The 27,385-nt window shown below is 42.9% G+C and overlaps 1 protein-coding gene and 1 pseudogene across 3 annotated transcripts in view; one reads left to right on the top strand and one right to left on the bottom strand.

Annotated features, from left to right (window-relative positions):
• Positions 1–27,075, top strand: part of LOC132385329 (platelet-activating factor acetylhydrolase IB subunit alpha2-like) — a 76,934-nt gene extending 49,859 nt beyond the window's left edge. Inside the window, exons 1-6 of one of the 3 annotated variants that reach the window (XM_059957349.1) lie at positions 4,284–4,303; positions 11,662–11,851; positions 15,637–15,726; positions 20,380–20,496; positions 24,412–24,534; positions 24,647–27,075. In XM_059957349.1, the coding sequence (XP_059813332.1) occupies positions 11,771–11,851; positions 15,637–15,726; positions 20,380–20,496; positions 24,412–24,534; positions 24,647–24,925 (690 nt within the window). In that variant the 5' untranslated portion in view covers positions 4,284–4,303; positions 11,662–11,770 and the 3' untranslated portion in view covers positions 24,926–27,075. Of the gene's footprint in view, positions 1–4,283; positions 4,304–11,661; positions 11,852–15,636; positions 15,727–20,379; positions 20,497–24,411; positions 24,535–24,646 lie in introns of those variants that run through there. The other 2 variants (XM_059957348.1, XM_059957350.1) reach the window with 2 other exon arrangements.
• Positions 4,861–5,804, bottom strand: LOC132385335 (Y-box-binding protein 1-like; annotated as a pseudogene).
• Positions 27,076–27,385: the final 310 nt, after the last annotated feature.

Genomic DNA, 27,385 nt, shown 5'->3' with positions numbered 1-27,385 from the left:
AACCATCTTTTCCCCAAGGCCCACAGGGAGTAGTTTCCCAAGTGTCATGGCCAAAATATTCACTACTGTTTGATTTTGCCCATAATACTTTCCTGTCCCTTTGCTACAACTATGCCAAACACCAAGAAGCAGGGGAATGTTGATGTGCACAAGTACCCTCGCATGGGAAGAGTATGGTACAGTTGTCAGTGATCCCTCTCAATTCTAGGGAGGAACTCTCTGACTGTGGATTCTCTAATAACACCTGGAGTAGTGAAGTCCAGAATTGCAAGGGGACCTCAAGCAATTGCAAGTGTCAGGGTTTTGAAGGGTGGCACCTCAGGTCCCTGTTGAATATGACTTCCTCCCCTGAAGCCTCTTGGCTACACCTACATGTGCCCCATGCCCGGGTGACAAATACAACTTGGTACTGTAATCGCCAGGGGAAGCTTTTCCTGAGAAACAGAACTTGCAGCATCTATAAATAGAATGTTAATGGCGGACTTCTCCCCAGCCCGACTGTCACCTATTGGGTTTGTGGGGATAAAGCCTTGTTGTGGCTACCCGGGGAAGTGATTAACAGATGGGACCCACAGCCACCCCAGAAGAAATGGAGTGGGTGCTGTTATCTAGCTTACCTAGTCCCCAGCCTAAGGGTAGTGCCCGAGCTGTAGGATCACTCCCACTGACAGAGGCAGAAACGGGGAATCACAGAATCAGAGAGGTTCTGGATAATTACCTTCCCATCTGATGGCATGGCCAGGAACTCCTGAGAAATCATTAAGTTGTCAGCTGCCCTGGAGGAATTGGAAAATGAAACTGCTAGTACTCTGTTAGGCACCCAGACTCAGGTGGCTGAGGTGATCACGGAAATGTCAGCTGTCCGACAAACAGGCCTACAGATTTGTATGGCTTTAGATTTTATTCTAGCTGAGAAAGGGAACCTGTGCTATTATTGACACAGAATGCTGCACCTATATCCCTCTCCAAGCACATTGCCAAGGAGATCGACAACATCAAGAAAGTAGGGCAGGATTTACACAGGTTCCCAGCATACAGCAGCTTAGAAGATTGTACTGGTGACATCAGACTAGTAGAACATGTGAAGGAGAGGCCCGTATCCTCCAAAGACCTCAGTCTCCTCAGGAAGTAGAGACAACTTTAGCCCTTTTGTGTACAACCTCTATGTTGGTGCTCTAGTCAGGTTTGTTATCTGGGTACACCCACGGGTACTTGTAGGTCTCACCATATCTGCCTCAGACAATAAACACTGACAGTGCAGGCTTAGTCTGCCTAAAATCCATCACCATCTCCTCTGTCTTACTGATGTTGAGCTGCAGATGATTCAGTTTGCACCTTTTGACAGATTCCCCCACCAGAGCTCTGTATTCATCCTCTCATCCTCTCTCTATACCCCCAACTATTGTTGAGTCATCAGAGAGTTTCTGCAGTTGACATGACTCAGTGTTGTATCTGAGTCCGAACAATACAGGGTAAACAGGAAGAGAGCCAATACAGTTGACTGTGGGACCCAGTGCTGCTTATAGCCATGTCTGGCACACTTCTCAGCTGTGCCCAAGTGCCTGTATAAGCTTTGCTCCTCATAATCATTGATTAACATACTAAACTATAACTGTTGCTAGTGCAACTGAACATTAATCAAATTGTGAATAAACAAACTAACCAAAGCAATAAAATAATATGACCATCATATAAGAAAATTAGGGGGGTATCCAGTGTCCATCAATATGCTCCACCTTACTATAGGTCCCACAGTCTCCCCTTGAAAATGAATGTCGTTCCAACATGTTAAATTTCCCAGGGTACTCATGTCTTCAACTCGTGAGTTATAGTGGTAGGTTATAAAGGAGTCAGTCTTTAAAGATACTCTCTGTACAGTAGTCTTTGACATGACATGCATCTCCATCTTTATGTCAAGTGTCAGCAACCGGCCTCTCTGGCCAGATGATATCTCAAGTGCTCCTCCGCTACTTGTGTGGAGACCCACACTGTGTAATGCTACTGTAATCTTCACACTTGTTCTAGTCTCCTTCTATATGCTCCAGTTCCCTGTCAGCTGCGTGTGGTTGGAACTCCTCTGTTTCCACTCTTAGCTGGCTTCTGAATGGGTCAAATGACTCTGCTGGTTGTGTGGTGATGAATCTCCAGTTACTCTCATCCTTTGAACTACTGTACATGGCTCTCTCCTTCTGCTTTCCCTGCCTTTCACTCTTCTTATCTGTGTTTGGCTTTTTCTTTCGCATTTTCTTTTTCCCCTGCTCATCTTCTTCCACGGGCAGAAAGTCACAGGACAGTAGCAGGTTCCTGTGTAGGACTCCAGTCTTTCCTGGGCCTCTCTCAGGTCATACGAAGTAGACCAGACTGTCCTTGTGCTTCCTCTCGGTTACAATGTAGACTTGCTCCTCCCAATAAGACCTGAGCTTCCTGGGTCCTCCTCTGTCCCTGAAGTTCCGCACTAATACTCTACACCCTGGCTGTAGTTCCACTCCATAAGTCTTCCAGTCATACTGCTTCTTTGCTGTATTTTGCTCCCTCTGAGTTGTCTGTGATGCCAGCCTGTATGCCTCTTGCATCCGCCTTCTCCACTTAGTGGCATATTCACTGTGAGAGGTGCTCTGGTCACTTGGTGTCAGGCAAACCATTCACAGCTGGATGTGGCAGGACTCCAGAGCTTAGATCTGATTTGTTGGTTGTGGGACCCCTTAGCTCTGTCTGTTACTTGCAGCTTAGGGTGTTTGGCATGCAAGTAGTCCTGTCTTGTGGCTTCACCAGGGTGACGCCTCATATTGAGGAATGCCTGGTGTTGCTCTCGGCATGCCCTCCTGCAATTTTCCTTGAACCAGGGCTGATCAATGGCCTGGCGGTAATGTTAGACTGGGGGATATGCTGGGTTATGAGGTTACAGATTGTAGTTGAGTACAATTCTGCTGCTGATGATGCCCCACAGTGCCTCATAGATGCACAGTCTTGGGCTGCTAGATTTGTTCGAAGTCTATCCTATTTACCACAGTGGTAGTGCCACACAAACCGATGGAGGGTTTCTTCAATGTGGAGATGGGTTTTACTCTCCACAAATACTGAGGGGTGGTCACTTCTACCAATACTGTCCGGGACAGATGCTTCCACGGCAGCCTGGTGAGAATGAGACTGTTTATCCATCCCTCACCTCCTGCTGTAGTCCCAGTCTAGTAGCTCTGTCCAGTAGGACCCGACTAGCTCGGTCTGCAGTGGTACTACCGAGCCACTCCCGGTGATGGACATTGAAGCCCCCACCCAGAGTACATTCTGTGCCTTTACCACCCTCAGTGCCTCCTCTGGGTGCTGCTCCACATGGAGAAGTACTGATTCATCAGCTGAGGGAGGACAGTACATGGTAATCAGCAGGAGGTTTCCTTACCCGTGTTTACCTCATGGGGTCCAGAGTCGATGTTGAGAGTTGCCAGGGCAACTCCCTCTCTACTGTACACCACTGTGTCACCACCCCTCTTCTAGGTCTGTCCTGCCGGTGAGACAGTACATACCCAGGAATGGTGATGGTGGAGTCCAGAATGCTAACTGTAAGGTATGATTCTGTCAATACAACTATGTCAGGCTGTTGTTTGACTAGTCTGTGAGAGAACTCACCCAACTTTAGCAGAAGTCCCCTGATGTAAGTAAGGAAGACTTTGCAGGGTCAACAGGGCTGGTTTTACTGTTGTTGTTTCCTGTATCTCGGTCGAGGTCTGGTTGTCCATCCGGGTTTGTTGTGTATGTGACCAATTACACGGCAAAACTACTAATAAAGACGCTGGAGACAGGAGCTGAATTAATCAAGTCCTTCAATAACGGGAACGGAACTGAACACATATATACAGATCAATACACGCCCAGTAGCACATTCTCAATAACATATTACTATGACATAAAGTAGTCCCATTTTACACAGTAGGCTTTATGGTATACTCCTCCCCTTTTATTTAAAAAGAATATCTTTTTTTTCACGTTAAACAAATACTGTACATGTACCCTTAACATGCAAATGCCCACCCACTGTTTAATTAGTAACTTAATAATATGAAATTATAACAAAGTAATGTAATAGTAATAATTATAACTCGTCTCTGGGGAGGTCTTTTCTGCCCCTGATTAACGCCTGTCAATAAACTTGTTTGTTTTAATACAGATTTCCATATAAAAGTCATAAAAAGTTGACCTCTTGAGCATCCGGAGTTTTCATGGTCTGCTTCAAAGGTGACTTATCATCAACAAAAAAAGTGGTTGGTGATCTGCTGTCTCTACTAGTTGTTTCCCCTGCAATCCGAAGGTAGAGCGTTCCTATGAAACCATTTTAAACCGAAATGTCATAAAGCGAAGAAGCAATTACCATTAATTTATATGGGAAAAACTTTTGAGCGTTCCCAGTCCCAAAAAATAACCTACCAAATCAAACCAAATGACCCATAAAACCTAAAATAACACTGACATATAGTAAAAGCAGGAATGATATGATAAACATACACCCTATGTAAAGTAGAAATACTGTATGTACGGTGTAGTTTAACTTAACAAAAACGGGAAGACAGCGAGCCAAAATCGATTTGAAAAAAAAACACATACACGCATACGTATGCACGAACCCGCATGTGCACGTACACAGGTGCGCAAACAACTGTCAGCACAAGGTTTCATGGTCATTGTCTTTTTCGGGGTAAACATGTACTAATGTAGGTCTTTCATAACAGCAAGTTGTAAAGCGAACATTCAAAAAACGGGGGATGCCTGTATTCAAAAGTCAGAGCAATCCAGTGACTCACCGAAAGATCAGTACTTTACTATTAGTCTTTCACCATTTGATGCAGTTAATTGAAATCCTGTTGTTTGTTCCACTGTTCCTAAGCTGCTGTTAAAGTACAGTTTTGCTGATATTAAAGATTACATACAGTTTATCTGTCTGGCTCCGGAGGGAGAATTCCTTCAGATGCACATTCAGCACAAGTCTGAAAATACAATAGAAACCTTACAGTTTGTTGCCAGAATTCGCCTCATCCTAACTTCTTTGTGAAAAGCAAGACACATTGGCTGAGGATTCAAAATATGTATGTGCAAAAGAAACTTTACTGCAAAGGATTAAGTGTATGATTCTCAATGGAGCAAGTGATTGGTTCAAGATTTACCTTGTGCAGAAGCTGTTCTGTTTGAATGGAATTGATTTTGTCCTCTGTTAGGTTTACCTTCTTCCCCAGCAACCTGGTTTTCATTTATTTCACCACCCTCAGTAATTTCTCCGAGGCCGGTTGCTATATTGTGGGCGGTGACCATAGTGACGACAAACAAAGTAAGGTGTCTTCAGGAAGGAGGAGAGTGTTGCTGATTTTGATGATCTTGGTTTTCTCCATCTGTTGTTGACTCTGCTCCATCTCCTTTCTCTCCACCTTCAATGTTCCGTTGGTAATTACGTGGTGGACCTCAGTGGTGAGGATTGCAGCAACAATAACGATTTCTGTCCGCAGCATGTCAGCTTCTTTGGACTGGAACTCCTGGGACCAGTTAAGTTTGCTGCTTCTTCACCCTTCCACTACGTCGAACTCCACAGTTTCACCGTCTCCATCACTGCGGAGGTATTTCTGTGGGTTATTCTTTTCTATAGCAGTCTGATGTACAAACATATCTTCCTTTGCATCATTCCTGTTGATGAATCCATATCCATTTTGTATCCTTCCAAGAGCCTTCGCTGTGATTACTTTATTCTCCCTGGGGGATTTGGGTTTGTCCGTCTGTTTCTGCTGCTGCTGTTCAGATGGCTGCTCCGTCTCAGCCTCACTCATGGTGTTTACAGGCTGCTTGAGGTGGTTGCAACTTGAGCCGATCTGAGGTGGGGGCTCCTGAGTCTGCTTCTTTTTTCTCTCTAATGTAATTCCTTTCCTCTTTTTATGTCTCCAGTTGTAGAAAAAGCTCTGTATTTGTATTCCTTCCTTGTTGATCTAGCTCAGGCTTGGGCAAACTACGGCCCGGGGGCCATAGTTAAGCTTTTTAATCCGGCCCGCAGAACTTGATGAAATTATATTAATAAACCTTGTTAACGTTTTTTCCCCGCAATTTTGGCGTTTTCCCAATAGATGACGCACTCTATATACATTTGTGGTGACCCATTTCCTGGCACATCCGAACCGGCTCACAATTAGCCAGCATTCCGGCTAAGGGAGATGGCCTGCAGGGATTTGTGAGCACAGAGCTTTGGAGCCTCTGCGCAGGCGGGCAGGTTGAGGGAGGCTTAAAAGTGAGGTTGGGGATTTCGAATAAAGTTTTTCTCTTCGACTGCAGTTACCGACTCCGTGTCGTAATTTTAGCGCTGCATGTAGCACACTGCTACACATTGACCTTTGTTGAGGTGCAGCGTATTACTCCACATTTGCACTTTACTCTTTGTTCGGCTCGACCTATTTGTGTGAACAGGCGTTCAGCGTCATGAACATCAACAAAGCCAGCCACAGATCCAAGTTAACTGACCAACACCTCAGATCCATCCTGAGAATCACCACAACAAAACTAAATCCAGACTTTGATGCGCTGGCTAAAAAGGGAGACCAACAACACTGTTCCCACTGAAATTAAAAATAAATTTCTTTGTTGTGTTATGTAAAAAATGCATTTGAAAATATTTTTTTCAATAAACCTTACATGTTACATGTCATTTCTGTTAAGTGATTGACATGAGTAGTGCGCAGGTGCACGTACGTTCTCAAAATAAAAAATGCGCTCCAGATCAAATAACGCGCTCTGCATACTGGCGCGCTGTCACTGTTCTGTCCTTGTGCTGGTCGTTGTTGAGTTTTGGCACGGGACAATTGAATAAGAAGGAGCAGGACAAGTAGACCTGCATCTCCTACCGTTTTTGAAATAAAGACAGTCAGGTGGAGAGTGATGATGATAATATCTTGAAGGATAACAGAATTTTCAGTGCTTTAAAATAATAACTGTTAATATTAAAAAAAGCTGTATTTTATTCATTTAATTTTCAGTGTTTTAAAAGTCATTTCAATAAATAGCTAAATACCATGGGACTTCAAAGACAGATATTTTGTTGTAATGCATTTGTTCCTTTTCAATTGAAATTAAAGCACATGTTTTCTACATATCCCATGATATTTTATTTTCTCTTATGAGGTGTATTACCAAAACACTCCGTCCATCTGCTCCTGGTCCGGCCCCCCCCTGTCAAATTTTAGAACCCTTTGTGGCCCACAAGACAAAAAGTTTGCCCACTCCTGATCTAGCTTCTTCATCCTTTTCTGATACTCCTGCAAAGAGCCTTCCTGTAACTGCTGTTATTGTCTTTTGAGAGATGTCAACTTCTCCTGGTACATCTGCTCTTTTACTTCCAGGTAGTCTTCATCATCCTGCTTATTGGCAATATCTGTCTTCCTGTCGACGCTGTGAAGTTGCAGACAAGACAATTCACTTCTGTCTGAGTCACTTTCATCAGAACTGCCTTCTTTCATTTTGTGTGCCTTGTTGTATTTTCCATTCTGGGGTTTCTTGTTTCTCTGTATTTTGCCCTTTTCCTGTTTACTAACTTTGCATACTCTGCCAGTCTGGCCTTGTTTGCTACAGTTCCTGCATTTAACCCAGCAGTCCCCAGGATCATGTGACATGTTCCCACAACAGTAACATTTCTTTCCTTCATTTCTGTTCATCATGTTCCCACAACGGTAACATTTCTTTCCTTCTTTTCTGCTCAGTAACATTTTATTCATAGCATATTCCAGGGATTTTTGTTGTACCTTAAGCACCTCATGCAGCTGTTTCTAATGATATTGAGATGTTTAGCGCCTTCTGGAAAGTAAGGTCATATTCTGAATGGAGGTCAGTCACCAGTGGAGTGCCTCAGGGATCTGTTCTGGGACCCTTACATTTTGTGATGTGTATAAATGACCTGGATGAGGAAGTGGAGGGATGGATGGGTTAGTAAATTTGCTGATGACACAAAGGATGGGGGTGTTGTGGATAGTGTGGAGGGCTGTCAGAGTGTACAGTGGGACATTGGTAGGATGCAAAACTGGTTTGAGAAGTGGCAGATGGAGTTTAACCCAGACAAGTGGAAGTGGTTCATTTTGGTAGGTCAAATATGATGGCAGAATATATTTTTAATGATAAAACTCTTGGTAGTGTGGAGGATCAGAGGGATCTTGGGGTCTGAGTCCATTGGACACTCAAAGCAGCTGCGCAGGTTGACTCTGTGGTTAAGAAGGCGTATGGTGTATTGGCTTTCATCAATCATGGAATTGAGTTTAGGAGCTGAGAGGTAATGTTGCAGCTATATAGGACCCTGGTCAGACCCCACTTGGAGTACCGTGCTCAGTTCTGGTCACCTCACTACAGGAAGGATGTGGAAGCCATAGAAAGGGTGCAGAGGAGATTTACAAGGATGTTGTCTGGATTGGGGAGCATGCCTTATGAGAATAGGTTGAGTGAACTCGGCCTTTTCTCCTTGTAGCGATAGAGGATGAGAGGTGACTTGATAGAGGTGTATAAAATGATGAGAGACATTGATCGTGTGAATAGTCAGAGGCTTTTTCTCAGGGCTGAAATAGCTGCCACAAGAGGACACAGGTTTAAGGTGCTGGGAAATATGTACAGAGGAGATGTCATGGGTAAATGTTTTATTCAGAGTGGTGAGTGCATGGAATGGGCTGCCAGCAATGGTGGTCGAGGCGGATACGATAGGGTCTTTTAAGAGACTTTTGGATAGGTACATGGAGCTCAGAAAAATAGAGAAATGAGTAAGCTTAGTATTTTCTAAGGTAAGGACATGTTTGGCACAACTTTGTGGGCTGAAGGGCTTGTATTGTGTTGTAGATTTTCTATGTTTCTAAGGTCTTTTTCATACAGGAGCCCTTCTCAGTGGTTTCACAGTGCATGCCACACACTAACCTAACGCACAATGCATCAGATAGACCCTCTCCAAATTAACAATGTTCTGATAATTTGTGCAATTCTGCACGATATTCAGAAATGCTTTAATTTTTCCTTTGACTCTAATTGTAAAATTTAAATCTTTCAGTAATGACCAATGGCTTGGGGTTTAAATGCTGTTGGAGAGTGCCTACTTTTTTCCTGAACGTTTTGTCAGCTGGCTTTTCAGCAGTTAACAAGCTCTGTAGTAGGCTGTATGTTTTCACACCCATAATGTTGACAGTAATAAGTAGGCTTTCTTTTCATCCCCCCCTCCCCCCACCTCCGCTAGTCCCTAATGTACTCTGGCTAGTTGCCTGCATCTCTCCTTTTTTTAAATCTCCCCTCTGGGACAGGCAGACCCGCAGCCCTGGGGTTCAGTGCCAGCTGTGGTCTCACCTGGATGTGTCGCGGCTCCAACTGTATCTTTTGGTCTCTCGACATTCCCGACTCTGGTTGAACTCCTGCTTCCTTCCGATTACCATGATCAAATAAAACATGGCATTCCAATATGATGTAGGTTCATTAACCTTGTCACCGATTTGTTGTGTATGTGATTGGTTGCACAACAAAACTATAAATAAAAATACTAGAGACTGGAGCTAAGTTAACAGGAGTTTTTGCTTACGGAACCCAAACTGAACACATGTATACAGATCAATACGCAGCTAATAGAGCATGCTCAATAAAGTGTTAGTACAACAGAAAAGTCTCATATTATACAGTAGGCTATATAGTACAGGGTTCATTCCTTATTATTGTTAGAAGTTGGATACAACTGAATGGCCATTTCTGATGGCACTTAAGAGTCACCTACGTTGCTGTGGGTCTGGGTTCACATATAGGCCAGATAAGGACAGTACTATTTCAGATTATCTGTCTTGGGCCCAGCATGTAGTTGCTATTATAAAGAAAGCATGGAAGCAACGCTACTTTTTTTTTAAGCAGTCCCCACCCTGGGATTTGGCATCAATCAGGTAGGTAACTGTCTCTGAGGTTCGAAGGGAGGACCTCTCTCAGGGACTGTGTTTATTGGTACTTCAGTTTCAACTTCTGGGATTGTTGGATACAGGGTATCTGTCCTTCCCCTCTCCCTTTGTTTCACCCTTCCTCCCATGGTGTTAGAGAACCCTGATGAATTTTCAGATCCCCGGCTAGTAGCGGCTCCCAATATGGTGGTGGTCTTGTCACTAGCCAGTCCTCATTGTGGTCACTCTCATCAAACAGGGTTGGTAAGTCAGACATGCTCCTGGGATCCCGTTATTTCATTCCCTACTTGTCCCCCGGGTTTTATTCCTTTATCAAGGTTTTGTATTTATTACATTTTCCTGACCGTTTCTTCAGCTTTTTCACAGCTTGTCACCTCCCAAGTCCCTCCCTATGACCACACTTTGTCCCTCCATTTCTTACGTAAAATACCACTTAAAACAAGTAAATTTCTCTCTTTACCTGGAAACAACATACCTTTTGCCTAGTAAAATTCCTCTACCTTTTTATCACATGATAGAACTTATAGGCACGGTGTCTGCTGCTCAGTTCTCCCATTGATTCCTAATTGACTGTAATCTTTTTTTACCACATACCTGTGCACAGTATCCACTGTTCAATTTTCCTGATTTGTTTACCCAACTATAACTCTTAGACATCAATTTTATCCTTTTTTACCAGACACATTGTGTCAGCTGTCCAATTTTCAAATAATTGTCCTACATTAAACGAGTTTATTGGCAGATTGGATCTGGGTCCTGTCAAGGTCTTGTATTGAGATCTGGGCGAGGGGCAGAGACTCACATCAGTATCATAGGGAGTGACAAAGACAGTTTGTCTTTGTGGGGCCGATTGGTTCCCATAGATAGGATGTTCGCGCTGTCACTCACTCAGCCCACCTCCTTGTCACAGTCCCTATGTTGATACCTGCTCACTGAACCAAATGTGGAAGTCGAATCTGGGTGAACTCACTCAGAGACTGTGTGAGTACAAACTCTTCATTCCACGCACCCGGGGCTTACTCAGTTAGTCACTCAAACAGGGAACGGTCTGTGACTGCTCCTGCCAACTCACAATTGCCAATCCACCAGCTAACTCACAATTCCCTTTACAGAAGATATATGTTCGTACAGATACCCGCACATGTACCAAGTAGGAGTCTGACTTATCTATTGCATGACAGTGCCAAAAGACAAATTACAAAATAGGTATAATGGTCAGAACATACACTAACAGACTGGAGCTGTTCTATCTCTAGGCATGACTACACAAGGAGATAAGCATCCTGAAACCCTTCAAGAAGAAATAATGCTCAGCGTGGCTTACTACATCTGTTGATCATCAGCGGTTTCTTTCAGAAAAACAGGCTGCTGTTGTTTAATGAAGTGTTAACCCTTTTACATACTTTATCACCTACTGATCACAATAACATACCATGAGTTGTAGATATAATAATTTTTACACATGGTTCTCTGAGACCTGAATATTATTCTAAGAGTTCCTCCAGGGCAAAAGGGTTGAGAACAGACAACAAGGCTGAAAAGGAAGGGGGAAGAAACCAGATACCCCTTTCTTTTATGTCCTGATAAAGGTTCTCAGTCTGAAGCATAGACCCTATTTCTGTCCATAGTTGCTACTTGATGTGCTGAGTTCTTCCACAATCTTGTGTTTGTTATTCTGCAGTTCAAACATCTGCATCTGCAGAATCTCCAATGTTAACATTTACATCTTGTTGATTTTCAGGTCGCTTTCAAACTGAGCAGCACAAATCTCACAGAGACTTTTGGTTGCTGGTTCCTCACCAGAGCAGCAGCTCCCAACTTCACTCCTAACGTTTTTCACTAGGGAGAAGATGAGTCAGGAGGAACTTAACACAGCTGCGGTTCCCCTCTGTGCAGAGGATGTGCAGGGAGATGATCGTTGGAAATCACTGGTAAGGCTGACTTATTCCTTTTTCTCAAACAGGTGGGGCCTGGTCTGTCCACCATGTGCAAGTAATTTTTGGATTGCTTGGGTCAATTTTAGGAATGGAGTGCAGCATGCCTTTCATCCCTGTTCTGCTATTCAGCCTTCAACCCTATTCTGCTATTCATTATGACCTGTTGCTTCCTTGTCCCATAGAACCATAGAACATTATAGCACAGAATCAGGCCTTTTGGCCCTTCTTGGCTATGCCAAACCATTTTTCTGCCTAGTCACGCTGACCTGCACCTGGACCTCATCCCTCCATACACCTCTCATCCGTGTACTTAAATCTGCCTAAACTAATAACATGCAAACAATTGTACTTTTCAAGTCTTCATTGAACACATTGTTCATTCAGAGTCCAGGCTAGAAAAAGTATGTAAACTCTTGTTTTTAATAATTAGTAGAATCTCCGTTAGCTGAAATAACCTCCAACAAACATTTCCTGTAGCTGCTGATCAGACTTGCACAATGGCGAGGATATAAAACTGTTTCTGGGATACCCTGCATGAACAGCCCTCTTCAGGTCATGCTACAACATCTCAATAGGATTAAGCTCTGGACTCTGACTTAGCCATTCCAAAACACAGATTTTCTTCTTTTTAAACCATTTGTTGTTGATATACTCTTGTGTTTCAGATCATTGTCTTGTTGCATCATCCAATTTCTATTAAGCTTCAGATGATGAATTGCTACCGTGACATTCTCCCATAAAATTACAGGGTGGTGAATTTGTGGCCACAAGCAGCTGTGGAAGCCAGGTCATTGGGTGTATTTAAGGCAGAGATTCAGGTTCTTGATTGGACATGGGATCAAAGGTTATGGGGATTAGGCCGGGAACTGGGATTGAGGGAGAGATTTTAAAAAAAGGATCAGCCAGGATTGAATGGTGAAGCAAACTCAATGGGCCAAATGGCCTAATTCTGCTCCTGTGTCTTCTGGTATAAAATAACTTGAAATAATTTTGAATTCACTTGTCCTTCAAGTTGGGATGTGGTTCAAGTGTCAGTGTGCAATGGAATTTTTCTTCCAAACATAGCATTTATTTCTGCTAAAAAGTTCAACTTTCATTTCATCTGGCAATGGAACAATGTCCAAAAGCTTGGTAGAACATCCATGTAATCTTTGTGCACTAGAGACATGCAGTACTATTTTTTGGAGAGAAGTTTCCTTGATGGTGTCTTTTCATAAACACCATTCTTGTTCAGTTTTCTTATAGTTCATACATGAGCAAAAACATAAACAGGCTCTAGAGATTACTGCTGTTACCCTTGGGTTCTGTTTCAGCTCCTTCAGCATTGCTCATTGTGCTGTTGATGTGATGTTTGCAGGATTTCCACTCTGAGGGACAGTAGTAATAGTATTGAGTTTCCTCCATTTGTAGACGGTTTCTCTTACTGTGGACTGATGAACACTCAGATCTTTAGAAATGCTTTTGTAGCTTTTTCCAGCTTCATGCATCTCTACATTTCTTCTTCTAAGGCCCTCTGGAAATTGTTTTGATAGCAGTCTGATGCACATAAACAGATCTTTCTTGAGAAGAGCAGGCTCTGTCAATAACCTAACTTCGTATCTCTTTTTTAGGGCAGAGCACCTCCACAACCCAACCCTCCAATCACCTCTCATTGATTAGAACAAAATTGATCCTAAGTAGCTTTTGTGGAAGGTATTAACCTTGAGGTTCACATAATTTTTTGAACCTAGGCCGTGAACGTTTAAAATGGTGTATGCTGCATTGACAAGAATTACAGTTATTGGGTTAGACGGTGTCTTAGATCTTCATCAATAGTTAATGCAGAAAACAGATAATTGCATTTGGTTCGCAAACTTTATCTTGCAGTTGTACATCTGTCACATTTCACCCATTCTCAGTCTTTTCAGTGACTGCTCCCTGGCCCCAACCATCTCATTTTCACTATGGATATCTAGTACCTTTACACTTCTATTCTCCCCCTCCCCCATCAGAAGGACATTAAAGCTTTCTGTTTCTTTATGGTCAACAGACTGAACCAGTTCTCCTCCCTTCCATGCTACTCCAACTAGTCCTCATTCTTAATAATTTCTTCTTCAACTCCTCTACTTCCTTAAAACCAAAGGTGTAGCCATAGGAACTCTCATGTGTCCCAGCCTGTTTGTTGGCTACTTGGAAAAGTGTATGTTCCAAGTCTACACTAGTATCATTCTCCAACTTTTCCTGTGCTACATTGACAACTGAATTGGTGCTGCTTCTCCTACCCATGTGAAGTTCATTGACTCTGTCCACTTTGCCTTCAACTTCCATCCTGCCTTCAAATGTTTTTGGTTCATTTTTGACATCTCTCTTTCCTTTATCGATCTCTCTGTCTGCTAATATCTTTTACAGTTACTCCATCTCTGCCGCATCTTCTCTCAAGATGAGGCTTTTTCATTCCAGAACAATTGTCCCGTCTCTTCAAAGACAGGGGTTTCTCCTCCTTCACCATCAATGCAGCCCTCACCCACATCTCTTCTATTTGCACACATCTACCCTCATCCCGTCACCCCACCAGGGATAGGGTTCCTCTTGTCCTCAGCTACCGCCCCACCACCTTCCATGTCCACGTCATGATTCTTCATGATGTCCACCAAACACATCTTTCCCTCCCCTTGCACTTTCTGCTTTCCACAGAGACTGCTCCCTATGTGATTTCCTTGTCCCTCTTCAATGAGTTCCATCCTGGCACTTATCCTTGCAGGTAGAACAGGTGCCTCACCTCATCCTACCCTCCTCCCTTTCTACCATTCAGGGTCCTAAACAGTCCTCCCAGATGAGGTGACACTTCACTGTGAGTCTGCCGGAGTTATCTATTGTACCTGGCTCTCCTGCTGTGGCCTCCTGTATATCAGTAAGACCTGAAGTAGATTGGGAGAGCACTTCGGCGAGCACTTTCACCACAAAAAGCAGGATTTCCCAGTAGCCACCTACTTGAATACTAATTCCCATTCCAATCTGTTATATATGTGGCCTCCGCCTCTACTGCCACAGTGAAGCCACACTTCATATTCCATCTGAATATCCTCCAAATTGATGGCATGGAAATCAATTTCTTTTTCTGGTAATTGCCCACCTCCCTTCTCCTTCATCATTCCCTATTCCTGTTGCCCTTTCCAACCTTATCTCCTTCCCTGTCCATCACCTCTTTCTGGTGCTCCTCCTTTTTCCCTTTCTTCCATGGTCTTCTACCCTCTCCAGTCAGATCCCCCCTCTTCTGTCCCTGTGTCTCTTTCATCAATCAACTTCCCATCTCTCTACTTCTTCCACTTCTTGGTTTCACTTACCAACTGGTGCCTTTTACTTCTTCCTCCCTTCCCTGCTACTTCTTGGTCTGACTCCCTTCCATTCTAGTCCTGATGAAGGGTCTTAGCCTGAAATGTCAACTGTTTATTCAGTCCCATAGATACTGCTTGCCCTCCAGAGTTCCTCCAGCATTTTGTGTTTGTTGCTTTGGATTTTCAGCATCTGCAGATTTTTTTTGTGTTTGTGATCTACATAAAGGCTTATGTTCTGATCAGCTCTGTTCGTCATGTATGGTTAGACAGTTGAGGATACCCAGGGGTTTTCTGCTGTCTCTGATTATTTTCTTACAACATATTTGGCCTTATTCAGCTGAGGAGTTGGAAAATTTACCCCTTTTTATTTAGTGACTTGATTTGAGGATAGTTATTTTAAAGCCTTTAAGTTTATGTGGCACTTGCCTTAGTGTTGAGGTTTCAGTGAGATCTTTCCAATTACAGCACAGTCGGTTTGTCTCTGACTGCAAGGACAAGGAGCCAGATGTTCTGTTTGTGGGGGACTCCATGGTACAACTTCTGCAGCAATATGAGGTGTGTATCTCTACAGTCTCACTGATCTGTTCTTCTCTTTACTTCCCAGCTATCCCTGGGGTGTTAGTGACTGGTAGCCCTGAGAATGTGGACTTAAAACTAAAAGTCCATAAGTTGAGTTGATAGTCATCTGCTATGTCCATATATACACAGGTGTAATGAAGAATTCACTAGCAGAAATCCGTGGGTACATAGCATTAGTAGACAAAATTGACAAGAAAAGCATGGATTAAACATAAATTGTACACAATTTTTACAGTAAATAATATAAATAAGATAAAAGTAATGAAGTCAATTTTAGCGTGAAGTGATTAAAGTGAACATAATATTCCTGGACTGTTGCGATTGTTTTGGTTTGTGGTTCATCGAAAACAGAACATCAAACAATACAACACTCTACAGGCCCCTCAGCCTTCCAAACTACTCAAAGATCTTCTGACACTTCTTTGCCCCGTATTCCTCCATTTTTCTTTCAACTACGTGCTAATCTAAGATACTATTGGATATCAGTCCCTAGCATCATGTCCAGCAGTGTGTTTTTGGAACCTACCACTGTCCAATTCTTCTCACTGTAACCAATGTTAACTGTCCTGTCTTCTGTATTTGTTAAAAATCTGCCTAAAGATAATCTCCTTAATGAACTGGGCTGAGAAATGGCAGATTGAGTGCAACTTGAAAAAGTGGGAAGTGATTCAGTTTGTAAGGTCAAATTTTGAATTGGGATGATGTTTTTGCAAGGAAATGTACTATCGACATGTGGTCGATATTTAAGGATCTCTTGCAGGATGTTAGGGAAAAATTTGTCCCGGTGAGGAAGATAAAGAATGGTAGGGTGAAGGAACCATGGGTGATAAGTGAGGTGGAAAATCTAGTCAGGTGGAAGAAGACAGCATACATGAGGTTTAGGAAGCAAGGATCAGATGGGTCTATTAAAGAATATAGAGTAGCAAGAAAGGAGCTTAAGAAGGGGCTGAGAAGAGCAAGAAGGGGGCATGAGAAGGCCTTGGCGAGTAGGGTAAAGGAAAACCCCAAAGCATTTTTCAATTATGTGAAGAACAAAGGATGACAGGAGTAAAGGTAGGACCGATTCGAGATAAAAGTGGGAAGATGTGCCTGGAGGCTGTGGAAGTGAGCGAGGTCCTCAATGAATACTTCTCTTCGGTATTCACCACTGAGAGGGAACTTGATGAGGGTGAGGACGATATGAGTGAGGTTGATGTTCTGGAGCATGTTGATATTAAGGGAGAGGAGGTGTTAGAGTTGTTAAAATACATTAGGACGGATAAGTCCCTGGGGCCTGATGGAATATTCCCCAGGATGCTCCACGAGGTGAGGGAAGAGATTGCTGAGCCTCTGGCTAGGATCCTTATGTCCTTGTTGTCCACAGGAACGGTACTGGAGGATTGGAGGGAGGCGAATGTTGTCCCCTTGTTCAAAAAAGGTTGTTGGAATAGTCCAGGTAATTATAGACCAGTGAGCCTTATGTCTGTGGTGGGAAAGCTGTTGGAAAAGATTCTTAGAGATAGGATCTATAGGCATTTAGAGAATCATGGTCTGATCAGGGACAGTCAGCATGGCTTTATGAAGGGTAGATCATGCCTAACAAGCCTGAAAGAATTCTGTGAGGAGATGACCAGGCATATAGATGAGAGTAATGCATCTACATGGATTTTAGTAAGGCATTTGACAAGGTTCCACATGGTAGGCTTATTCAGAAAGTCAGAAGGCATGGGATCCAGGGAAGTTTGGCCAGGTGGATTCAGAATTGTCTTGCCTGCAGAAGGCAGAGGGTCGTGGTGGAGGGAGTACATTCAGATTGGAGGGTTGTGACTAGTGGTGTCCCACAAGGATCTGTTCTGGGACCTCTACTTTTTGTGATTTTTATTAATGACCTGGATGTGGGGGTAGAAGGGTGGGTTGGCAAGTTTGCAGACGACACAAAGGTTGGTGGTGTTGTAGATAGTGTAGAGGATTGTCAAAGATTGCAGAGAGACATTGATAGGATGCAGAAGTGGGCTGAGAAGTGGCAGATGGAGTTCAACCCGGAGAAGTGTGAGGTGGTACACTTTGGAAGGACAAACTCCAAGGCAGAGTACAAAGTAAATGGCAGGATACTTGGTAGTGTGGAGGAGCAGAGGGATCTGGCGGTATATGTCGACAGATCCCTGAAAGTTGCCTCACAGGTAGATAGGGTGGTTAAGAAAGCTTATGGGGTGTTAGCTTTCATAAGTCGAGGGACAGAGTTTAAGAGACGCGATGTAATGATGTAGCTCTATAAAACTCTAGTTAGGCCACACTTGGAGTACTGTGTCCAGTTCTGGTCGCCTCAGTATAGGAAGGATGTGGAAGCATTGGAAAGGGTACAGAGGAGATTTGCCAGGATGCTGCCTGGTTTAGAGAGTATGGATTATGATCAGAGATTAAGGGAGCTAGGGCTTTACTCTTTGGAGAGAAGGAGGACGAGAGGAGACATGATAGAGGTATACAAGATATTAAGAGGAATAGACAGAGTGGACAGCCAGCGCCTCTTCCCCAGGGCACCACTGCTCAGTACAAGAGGACATGGCTTTAAGGTAAGGGGAGGGAAGTTCAAGGGGGATATTAGAGGAAGGTTTTTCACTCAGAGAGTGGTTGGTGCATGGAATGCACTGCCTGAGTCAGTGGTGGAGGCAGATACACTAGTGAAGTTTAAGAGATTACTAGACAGGTACATGGAGGAATAAGGTGGGGGGTTATATGGGAGGCAGGGTTTGAGGGTCAGCACAACATTGTGGGCCGAAGGGCCTGTAATGTGCTGTACTATTCTATGTTCTAAATTTGAAGGCAGAACTCAAGAGTTATTGGCAGGATTCTTGGAAGTGTCGAGGAACAGAGGTGTCAATCTCCACAGATCCCTCAACTTTGCTATGCAAGTTGATAGGATTATCAAGAGTGTTGGTCTAATTAGTCAGTAGATTGAATTGAAAGAGCTGCAAGGTAATGTTGAAGCTTTAAAAAACATTTGTTAGAACACATTTGAGAAGTATTATGTTGAGTTCTGGTCACTTCATTATAGGAAGGATGTGGAAGCTTTAGAGATGGTGCAGAGGATGCTTCCTGAACTAGAGAACATGTCTTAGGAGGAATAATTTTGTCATCAGGGTGAAGAAGGATGGAATTACACAAGATTATATAAAATGGAATTATAAGAGCTTCCTGCAAGGACATGCAGACTTGGGTAACTTTGCTTAGAGCAACGAGAATTGAACTCTGTTTTGTTTCAAATTAAATACTTATTCCACTCTGTTTACTGAAAGAGTAATTTAGTAGAGTGTAAATCTCAAATGAGTTTCAACAGACTCAAAAATTAAATGCAGCAGGTGTTGGAATTCAGACATCAAATTAGAAAATACTTGTACACCCTATCCTCGTTATATGTGGGAGATATGTTCCTCACAGTCAACATGTGATATGAATAATTACTTGAATGGAAAAAGTAGGGATGCGTTCCAGAGGGCTTCCTAAATATGCTTAATTTGTAATTTATTCACATTTTCATACTAATACGACAAAAGCAGTACTACAAGGCAACATTCATATTGTATTTCATCAATTTAAGGTAATATTCAGCATAAGTTGGAAGTTAACATACTAGGGGAACAGTACTCACCAACAGTGGCAGGTGTGTTCGCTCCGGTGGATGAGTGGGTGTTGTGTCGGGATCATATCAAGCACAGCAAGGGGTGAAGGAAGACTCACAGAACTCTCAGAACTGCTGGCAGCAGGAGATGCCACTGGTTTGAAGGAAGTGGTGAGGGTTGTTCGCTTGGCAGCATTTTGTTTTTCAGCATAAATTTGCTTGTAGGGAAAAAGGGTTGATGGCAGGGAGCGACTGAAGTGCTGACTCCATTCTAAACCTGGGTCCGCATCCATCGCCATTTGTAGCAAGTTTTCTGACTTCCACCATTCCCTCACCGTTGGTAAGCTCCCAGGATTTTCAAAATTGCCTGTTGCTTGCAGCGTCTGAGAGATAGTTTGCCATAAAAAAAAACGCCTTGAATGTGGATCACACCTTAGTCGAGTGATTGAATCAGCGATGTTGTGTTAGGCGACAGGAAAAGCACTGTCATGTTAGGATGAATGCTGTCCAAATGCTTAGGATGGGCTGGCGCATTGTCAAGCAACAGAAGAAATTTAAAGGCAAGATTCTGTTCCCAATGGTTGTGTCCCAGAGCTGTGTTACTTCACCTGATACCGTGCTGTTTATAATTTCCAACTTTCTTTCAAGTGTTAATGCGGTTCTCTGCCACTTGGCTGATGGACACTTAGTTAAATATTTCAAGCTCAACATCAGTGCACCATAGGTAAAACCAACAAAAGTTTATGAGTGCAAGACTGAATAAGTTTGTCACAGAGTAGCCGTTTGAAAGGTCTGTTCTTGTACTCTGGTATTTTAAGACATATTTCTATTTCCTATTCTTATGAATAACTTCCTTCTAATGGTGCAAAGAACAAGAGAACACAACAATTTTAATCACCTCTTTAAACCTACTTCTTGCTGGTTTTGTTTGAAACAAAAGGAAGGTACTCGGATCTTCGCTAACCTGGTGTGGGTTTAAATTGATCCAGAAACCAACGCATTTAAATGTAGAATTGTCTTGTCTATTGCAATAGATCTGGAAGGAACTGTTCTCACCACTCCATGCACTCAACTTTGGCATTGGTGGAGATACTACACGGCATATTTTGTGGAGGTTGGAGAATGGAGAATTGGAAAACATTAAACCCAAGGTATGATGGGGAAAAATAAAAGGAGAACAATAAAAAGAGAACCCCGTCATCTTATTTTTCCCTAGGCATTTTCAGTCCCTAGATACCCCCATCCCCCACTAGGAAGGCAAAAATACCTCAAAACTCACGGTTTCTTTCTGGACACCAGACTCAACCAGTTCCCTTCCACCATCACTCTCGTCCACCTAGCAGAACCTATCCTCATTCTAAACTATTTCTCCTTTGGGTCCTCCCACTTCCTTCAAACAAAAGGTGTAGCCATGGGTACTCGCATGAGTCCCAGCTATGCCTGCCTGTTTGTTGGCAATGTGGAACAGTTTATTTTCCAAGCCTGCACTGGTGAATGTCCTGCACCTCCTACACTACGTTGACAACTGCATTGGTGCTGTTTCCTGCACCCTGTTGAACATGTTGACTTCATCCACTTTGCCTCCAACTTCCACCTGGCCCTCAAATTTACTTTGTCCATTTCCAACATTTCCCTTCTCCTTCTTGATCTTACTGTCTGTATCTCCGGAGACAACTTATCCACCGATGTCTATTATAAATCAACTCTCCTAGCTACCTGGACTATACCTCATCCCACCCAACTGCTTGTAAAAATACCATCCCCTTTTCTCAATTCCTCCATCTCTGCTGCATCTGCTGTCAAGATGTGGCTTTTCATTCTAGAACGAAGGAGATTTCCCCCTTTTTCAAAGAAAGGGTCTTCTCTTTCTCCGCCATCAACGTTGCCCTGAAGTGTATCTCTTCCATTTCACACCCATAAGACGATAAGATAGAGGAGCAGAAGAAGCCCAATTGGCCCATTGAGACTGCTCTGCCATTCAATCATAGACTGATCCAATTCTTCCAGTCACCTCCACTCCCCTGCCTTCTCCTGTACCCTTTGATGCCCTGGCTAAACAAGAACCGATCTATCTCTGCTTTAAAAGCACCCAATGACTTGGCCTCCATTGCCACTCGTGGCAACAAATTCCACAGATTTACCACCCTCTGACTAAAGTAATTTCTCCTCAACTCTGTTCTAAATGGACATCCTTCAATCCTGAAGTCGTGCCCTCTTGTCCTGAACTCCCCTACCATGGGAAATAACTTTGCCATATCTAATCTGCTCAGGCCTTTTAACATTCTGAATGTTTCTATGGGATCCCCCCTCATTCTCCTAAATTACAGGGAATACAGCCCAAGAGCTGCCAGACATTCCTCATACAGTAACCCTTTCATTCCTGCAATCATTCTTGTGAATCTTCATTGAAACCTCTCCAATGTCAGTATATTCTTTCTAAAATAATGAGCACAGAACTGCACATAATACTCTGTGTGGTCTCATGACTGCCTTCTAGAGCCTGCAGATGCTGGAAATTCAAGCAACACACACAAAATGCTGGTGGAACACAGCAGGCCAGGCAGCATCTATGAGGAGAAGCACTGTCAACGTTTTGGGTCGAGACCTTTCGTCAGGATAGGCTTCTTCTTCTCCTCACCTACTTCCCCACCAACCCCTGCGTCCAGCACATAATTCTCTGAAATTTACACCACCTCCAATGGGACCCCATCATCAAACGCTTCTTTCCTCGCAACCCGTTGCTTTCTGCTTTCTGCAGGATCAACCCCTACACAACTCACTTGTCCATTCGTCCTTCCTGACTGATCTCCCTCCTGGCACTTATCCTTGCAAGGATAATAAGTGCCACTGCTGTCCTCAGACCTGCTCCCTTACTATCATCCAGGATCCTAAACTATCCTTTCAGGTGAGATGACACTTCACCTGTGAGTCTGTTGGAGTCATATTCTGTTTTCGGTGCTCCTGATGTGGGCTCTTGTTTACTGATGAGTCCCAGCATAGATTGGAAAACCATTTCGCTGAGCATGCTGTGTCCACCAGAACCTGCGGGACCTCTCAGTGGCCACCCATTTTATTCTAATACCCATTCCTATTCCAATATGTCCAGCCATGGCCTCATCCACTGTGAAGGTAATGCCATACATAGTTTATTCTATCTGGACAGCATCGAACGTGATGGCATGAACCAAATTTTCTCAATGTTCCAGTAATGCCTCCCATTCCCTTGTTTCTCTCTCATGTTATCTTCTTGCTGCCCCCCATTTCTGGTGCTCCCCCCCACCGCCATTTTTCTTTCACCCATTGCCCTCTGTCTCTTTTACCCATCAACTTCCTAGCTCTTTGCCCACCCTTCCTCCTCCAAATTTCACCTGTTGCCTGGTGTTTTTCTCTCTCCCCTCCTCCCACCTTTGAAATTTACTAATCCGGCTGAAGGGTTTTGTCCCAAAACGTCGGTCGTACTTCTTTACATAGATGCTACCTGGCCTGCTGAGTTCCTCCAGCATTTTGTGTATGTTGCATGGATTTCCAGCATCTGCAGATTTTCTGACGTTTGTGAGATAAATAAGTTGGATTTTGGGGTTATTGAGATTATTACAATATACAGTGTACATTAGGTACTTCCTGCACCTTATAAAGTGGCTCCCAAGGTTACATTTGTAGTCTTTTGCTGCGTTAGCCCATCCACTTCAGGGGTTCAAAGTGTACTCAGAGATTCTCAACTGCACTCTGAAGAGGATCGTTGTCTGTTGTATCATGTGGTTATTTGAGTTCCTGTTGCCTTGAACCTGTCTGGACATTCTCTTCTGATTCTCCCATTATCAATGTGTTTTCATTCACAGAGCTGCTACTCACTGGATGTTTTTTTTGTGTTTTACACATCTCTAAATTCTACAGTCTGTTGAGTGTGAAATTTCTAGAAATTCAGCTGTTTTTGTTAGAGATATTCAATTGGTGTGGCACCAACATCGTTCTGTGATTGAAATATTTCTTCCTGTTTCTGGTGTTTGATATGAAAAACAACTGAACCTCTTCACAATGTCTGCAGCTTTATGCTTTGAGTTGCTTTCACAGAATTGGCTGATTAGGTGGTTAGTGTACAAGCATACTTAAAAGTTGCCACTGCGGCTACATCCACACTAGACCGGATAAATCTGTAACTGAATATTTTTCTCTTCGTTTTGACCCTCCGTCCACAGTAAAAGGGTGTTTTCCTCCCCCAAAACTGGAGCTTTTCTGAAAAACGGGATTGACCGGAGCAGTGTGGACAGGGTAACCGGAGAAATCTAAAACCACTGTCATGGCATGCCGGAACAGATGGTGCTGGGGGCAGCGCGCCATCTCATTGTTTTCTTGAACACAACCTAAAATTTCAGAACAGACAGCAACGAGACTGAAGCCAGAAGAGTTAGAAATGTACTCACCAAATACTTTGACCCATAACTTACTGAATAAATAAGTATACCTGTTTTCTGTCCTTGCTGGTATGAAGGTGGTTTACCTATTTATGCAAGTACTTCTCTGACAATAGATGTGTAACAGCCCAATGTAACATTGTATGGAAATACAAGATAACACTGACGCAGACATGTTTTAAACATTTAACAAGGTGCTTTATTAATGCAACAGAGTTCGTCAGTTTTTCAATGTTCGTTGTCAGCCGGGTCGTACTGTCCGTGAACTCCATCAGTTGCCTCCATACGCTCCAGTATTTGTGGGTTTTTTTAGTTTAAGTCGTGTGTGAGAGCCAACAGCTGTCCGTCGTTTAAGTTTTTCTAGTCTGTCACTGAACAAACACACATCATCTTTCACGACGAGATCTGACACCAAACATGTCGCTTGTTTTTGACAGATGTGTCCTGCACATGCGCAGTAGGAGGAGATTCGCCAAAATATCCGTTTTAATGTTGGCAGAAGTATTTTCAAAAATGCGTGGTGTGGACACCTATCATTTTTACGTGAAACCAGCGTTTTCAAAATTATCCAGTCTAGTGTGGACGTAGCCTGAATGGTTAATGAAGGCAAGTAAACTAAATGCTGGAGCTTAATCTATATACAATTCGTTCCAGGTGATTGTCCTGTGGGTGGGGACCAACAATCATGAGCACACAGCTGAGGAGGTGGTTGGTGGGATTGAAGCTATCGTACAGCTCATTAATACACAGCAGCCTCAGGCTAAGGTGGTGGTTTTGGTAAGTGTTTTTTAATAGAAATCCCACTTTTCTTCTGCCTTGGATAAACTGTGCAAGTGCAAACAGTCTATGTACTTTCTAAACTCCTGCCTGTTGTGATACCCTCTGTCAGAGTCTGCTGCCTCGTGGAGAGAAGCCCAACCCACTGCGGGAGAAGAATGCACAGGTCAACACGTTGCTGAAGAGATCACTGATGAAGTTCTCCAAAATGCAGTTCTTGAATGTTGACATTGACTTTGTGCATTCAGATGGCACCATCTCCCACCATGACATGTTTGATTATTTGCACCTCACCCGGATGGGCTATGCCAAAGTCTGCAAACCTGTCTACGAACTGCTTGTTCAGCTGCTGGAGGAGACCCCTGAGGAGAAGCAAGCCATACTGGCATGAGAGGGTAGTAAACCCCATTGCCCATCCTGAATGGGACCTAAGCAGAGCTGTCTGTAGAATCCTGCAACATTCTTAACTGGAGAACTCAAATAAAGGCACCTTTGTATCATGAAGTGTACATTTCCCACCAAACTGCATGCAGTGAAATAATCCATTCTTTAGGCCATAGTGCAGCTAAAATATAAATTGTTCTTTCATTGTCAGTAGACAGAATCATTGTATTAATTATGTTGTGTGTGTGTGTTTACGTATGTTAGAATTATTTTAGAGCTGATTCAATTAATGGGCTTGCATATAACCAGCTTTTTAAAGATAGAACAATCTGAGTGGTTAAATTATTTTTTTGGCTATAGTCTTGGATCCTGTATCTGCCTCTTGTAGGGATTTTTCAGTAATTGACAGAAGTTGGTCATCACTGCTTTGTGCGGTCAGGAGACCACTAGTGGTTGTAGATGGAACACATAAGGCAGCCATCATTTTGGAGGATGACCAAATTGCCTGAGTCTTGTAACACAATATGAAACTGAGCAGCTTTATTTGCTTTTCCAATTTCTTAACATTGTATCTTTGAATTGGAAGTATAAAAAGCTTGTAGCAGTACATCTTGTTTTGATGCATTTGTCTTAACAAGTATCAGTGACCCACCACAGTGGGTTCCTTAAATGAAGAGCAATAAGAGCCTTTAGTTAGTTTTAATTGCTTTATTTGCCCAACTTTAAAATTGTGTCCCTATATTTGTCAATTTCAGGGAAGATATGGGTTAATATGGGAAGATATGCTCCTGTTTTGACGCTTTATTAATTGTATAAGTCTTTGTTAGTTACTGCTGACCCAGAATTGTAAATCTTGCTTTTCAAGGTGTAAATTGTAAAGTCAAGAGGTAATTTTACAACTATATAGGACCCTGGTCAGATCCCACTGAAATGAGTACTGTGCTCATTTCTGGTCATTACCGGAAGGATATGGAAACTATAGAAAGGGCGCAGAGAAGATACAAGAATAGGTTGAGTGAACTTGGCCTTTTCTCCTTGCGGCAATGGAGAATGAGAGGTGACCTGATAGAGGTGTATAAGATGATGAGAAACATTCATCATATGTATAGTCAGAGGCTTTTCCCAAGGGCTGAAATGGCTAGCACAAGAAGGCACAATTTCAATGTGCTTGGAAGTAAGTACAGAGGAGATGTAAGGGGTAAGCTTCTTACGCAGAGAGTGGTGAGTGTGTGGAATGGGCTGCCGGTGACGGTGGTGGATGTGGATACGATAGGGTCTTTTAAGACACTCCTGGACAGGTACATGGAGCATAGTAAAATAGAGGGGTATGGGTAACCCTAGGTAATTTCTAAAGTTAGTACATGTTTGGCACAGCATTGTGGGCCAAAGGGCCTGTATTGTGCTGTAGGTTTTCGATGTTCTATGTAAATAGAGTGTTGTAAACTTTCATTGGTTATGTGATATGCACTTCAACTCTCTGAGGAACATCCATGTTTAGTATCCTCTAATAGTCTCATCTGGAGCAACCAGGTAAAGACATTTTTGTTTGTGACATCAATTGTAGGAATCCCTCCAAATTGGAGCTACACCAATCTGGAATGATTGGGACCTGTGCAGTGTCAGATTATTGGCTTTTACTGAATCACAAGTGGTTAGATTAGGATTAAATAAGTAAACACCTTTAACCCATTTGATGATCACAGATAATACAGAAAAAGAAATGATAAATGAAAAACATGTAAAATTTACTGAAGTACAGTATAGACAAAATACTTTACAAGGTATCCGTATTTACTTACATCAGATAGTTGGTTATTGCCACTTGCAAAGTAAAGAGTTGGATTCTACAAAAGCAGAGTTACGTGTCTGAAAGTCGGTGGGGGGTGGTTGTGGGAGGTGGCTGTCATCAGGATTGTCTTGTGTTTTATCTTGAAAGACAAAACTTCATGGCTGGTGGTATGAAACTGACCGATCATCTTCAAGGTTGTGGTAGCACATCAGGGTGAACCGAAATTGACTGCACTGAGTCTTACACTTTGTTATATTTTTCTGAATGTATCCTGCAAGCTAATCTGTTTGCTTTTTCTTCAATTAGTTTATCTTGTAACATGTACACATTTATAATTTCTTGTTTAGTAATAAAACTGCATTGCTCGAGACCTTTTATCAGTTCACCTGTCAGCTGAATTAACCTATCAGTGAACATTCTTTTGCTACCTCTTGATCTTTTTCATCATTACTTTCTCCCCAGTTGCCCTTTGTCTCTGGATGCAACCATCTGCAAGATTGCAGCATCATTATAATAATGAACAGGCGATTCATTGTCAACTATATCCATCTACTGTGATGTTATCTGCATCCAGCCTTCATTCAGTATGATTTGCAGTGCGATTTTTTAGATCTGTAGTATAGGAAAGCAGGTCATACACAGTCTGCTTTTGCTTTGAAACCCTAAATTCTCGAAGTT

Source organism: Hypanus sabinus, chromosome Y, assembly GCF_030144855.1.
Source record: "Hypanus sabinus isolate sHypSab1 chromosome Y, sHypSab1.hap1, whole genome shotgun sequence".
Lineage (NCBI taxonomy): Eukaryota > Metazoa > Chordata > Chondrichthyes > Myliobatiformes > Dasyatidae > Hypanus > Hypanus sabinus.
Note: the sequence above shows the minus strand (reverse complement) of the source record. Positions and strands in the feature narration are given on the sequence as shown.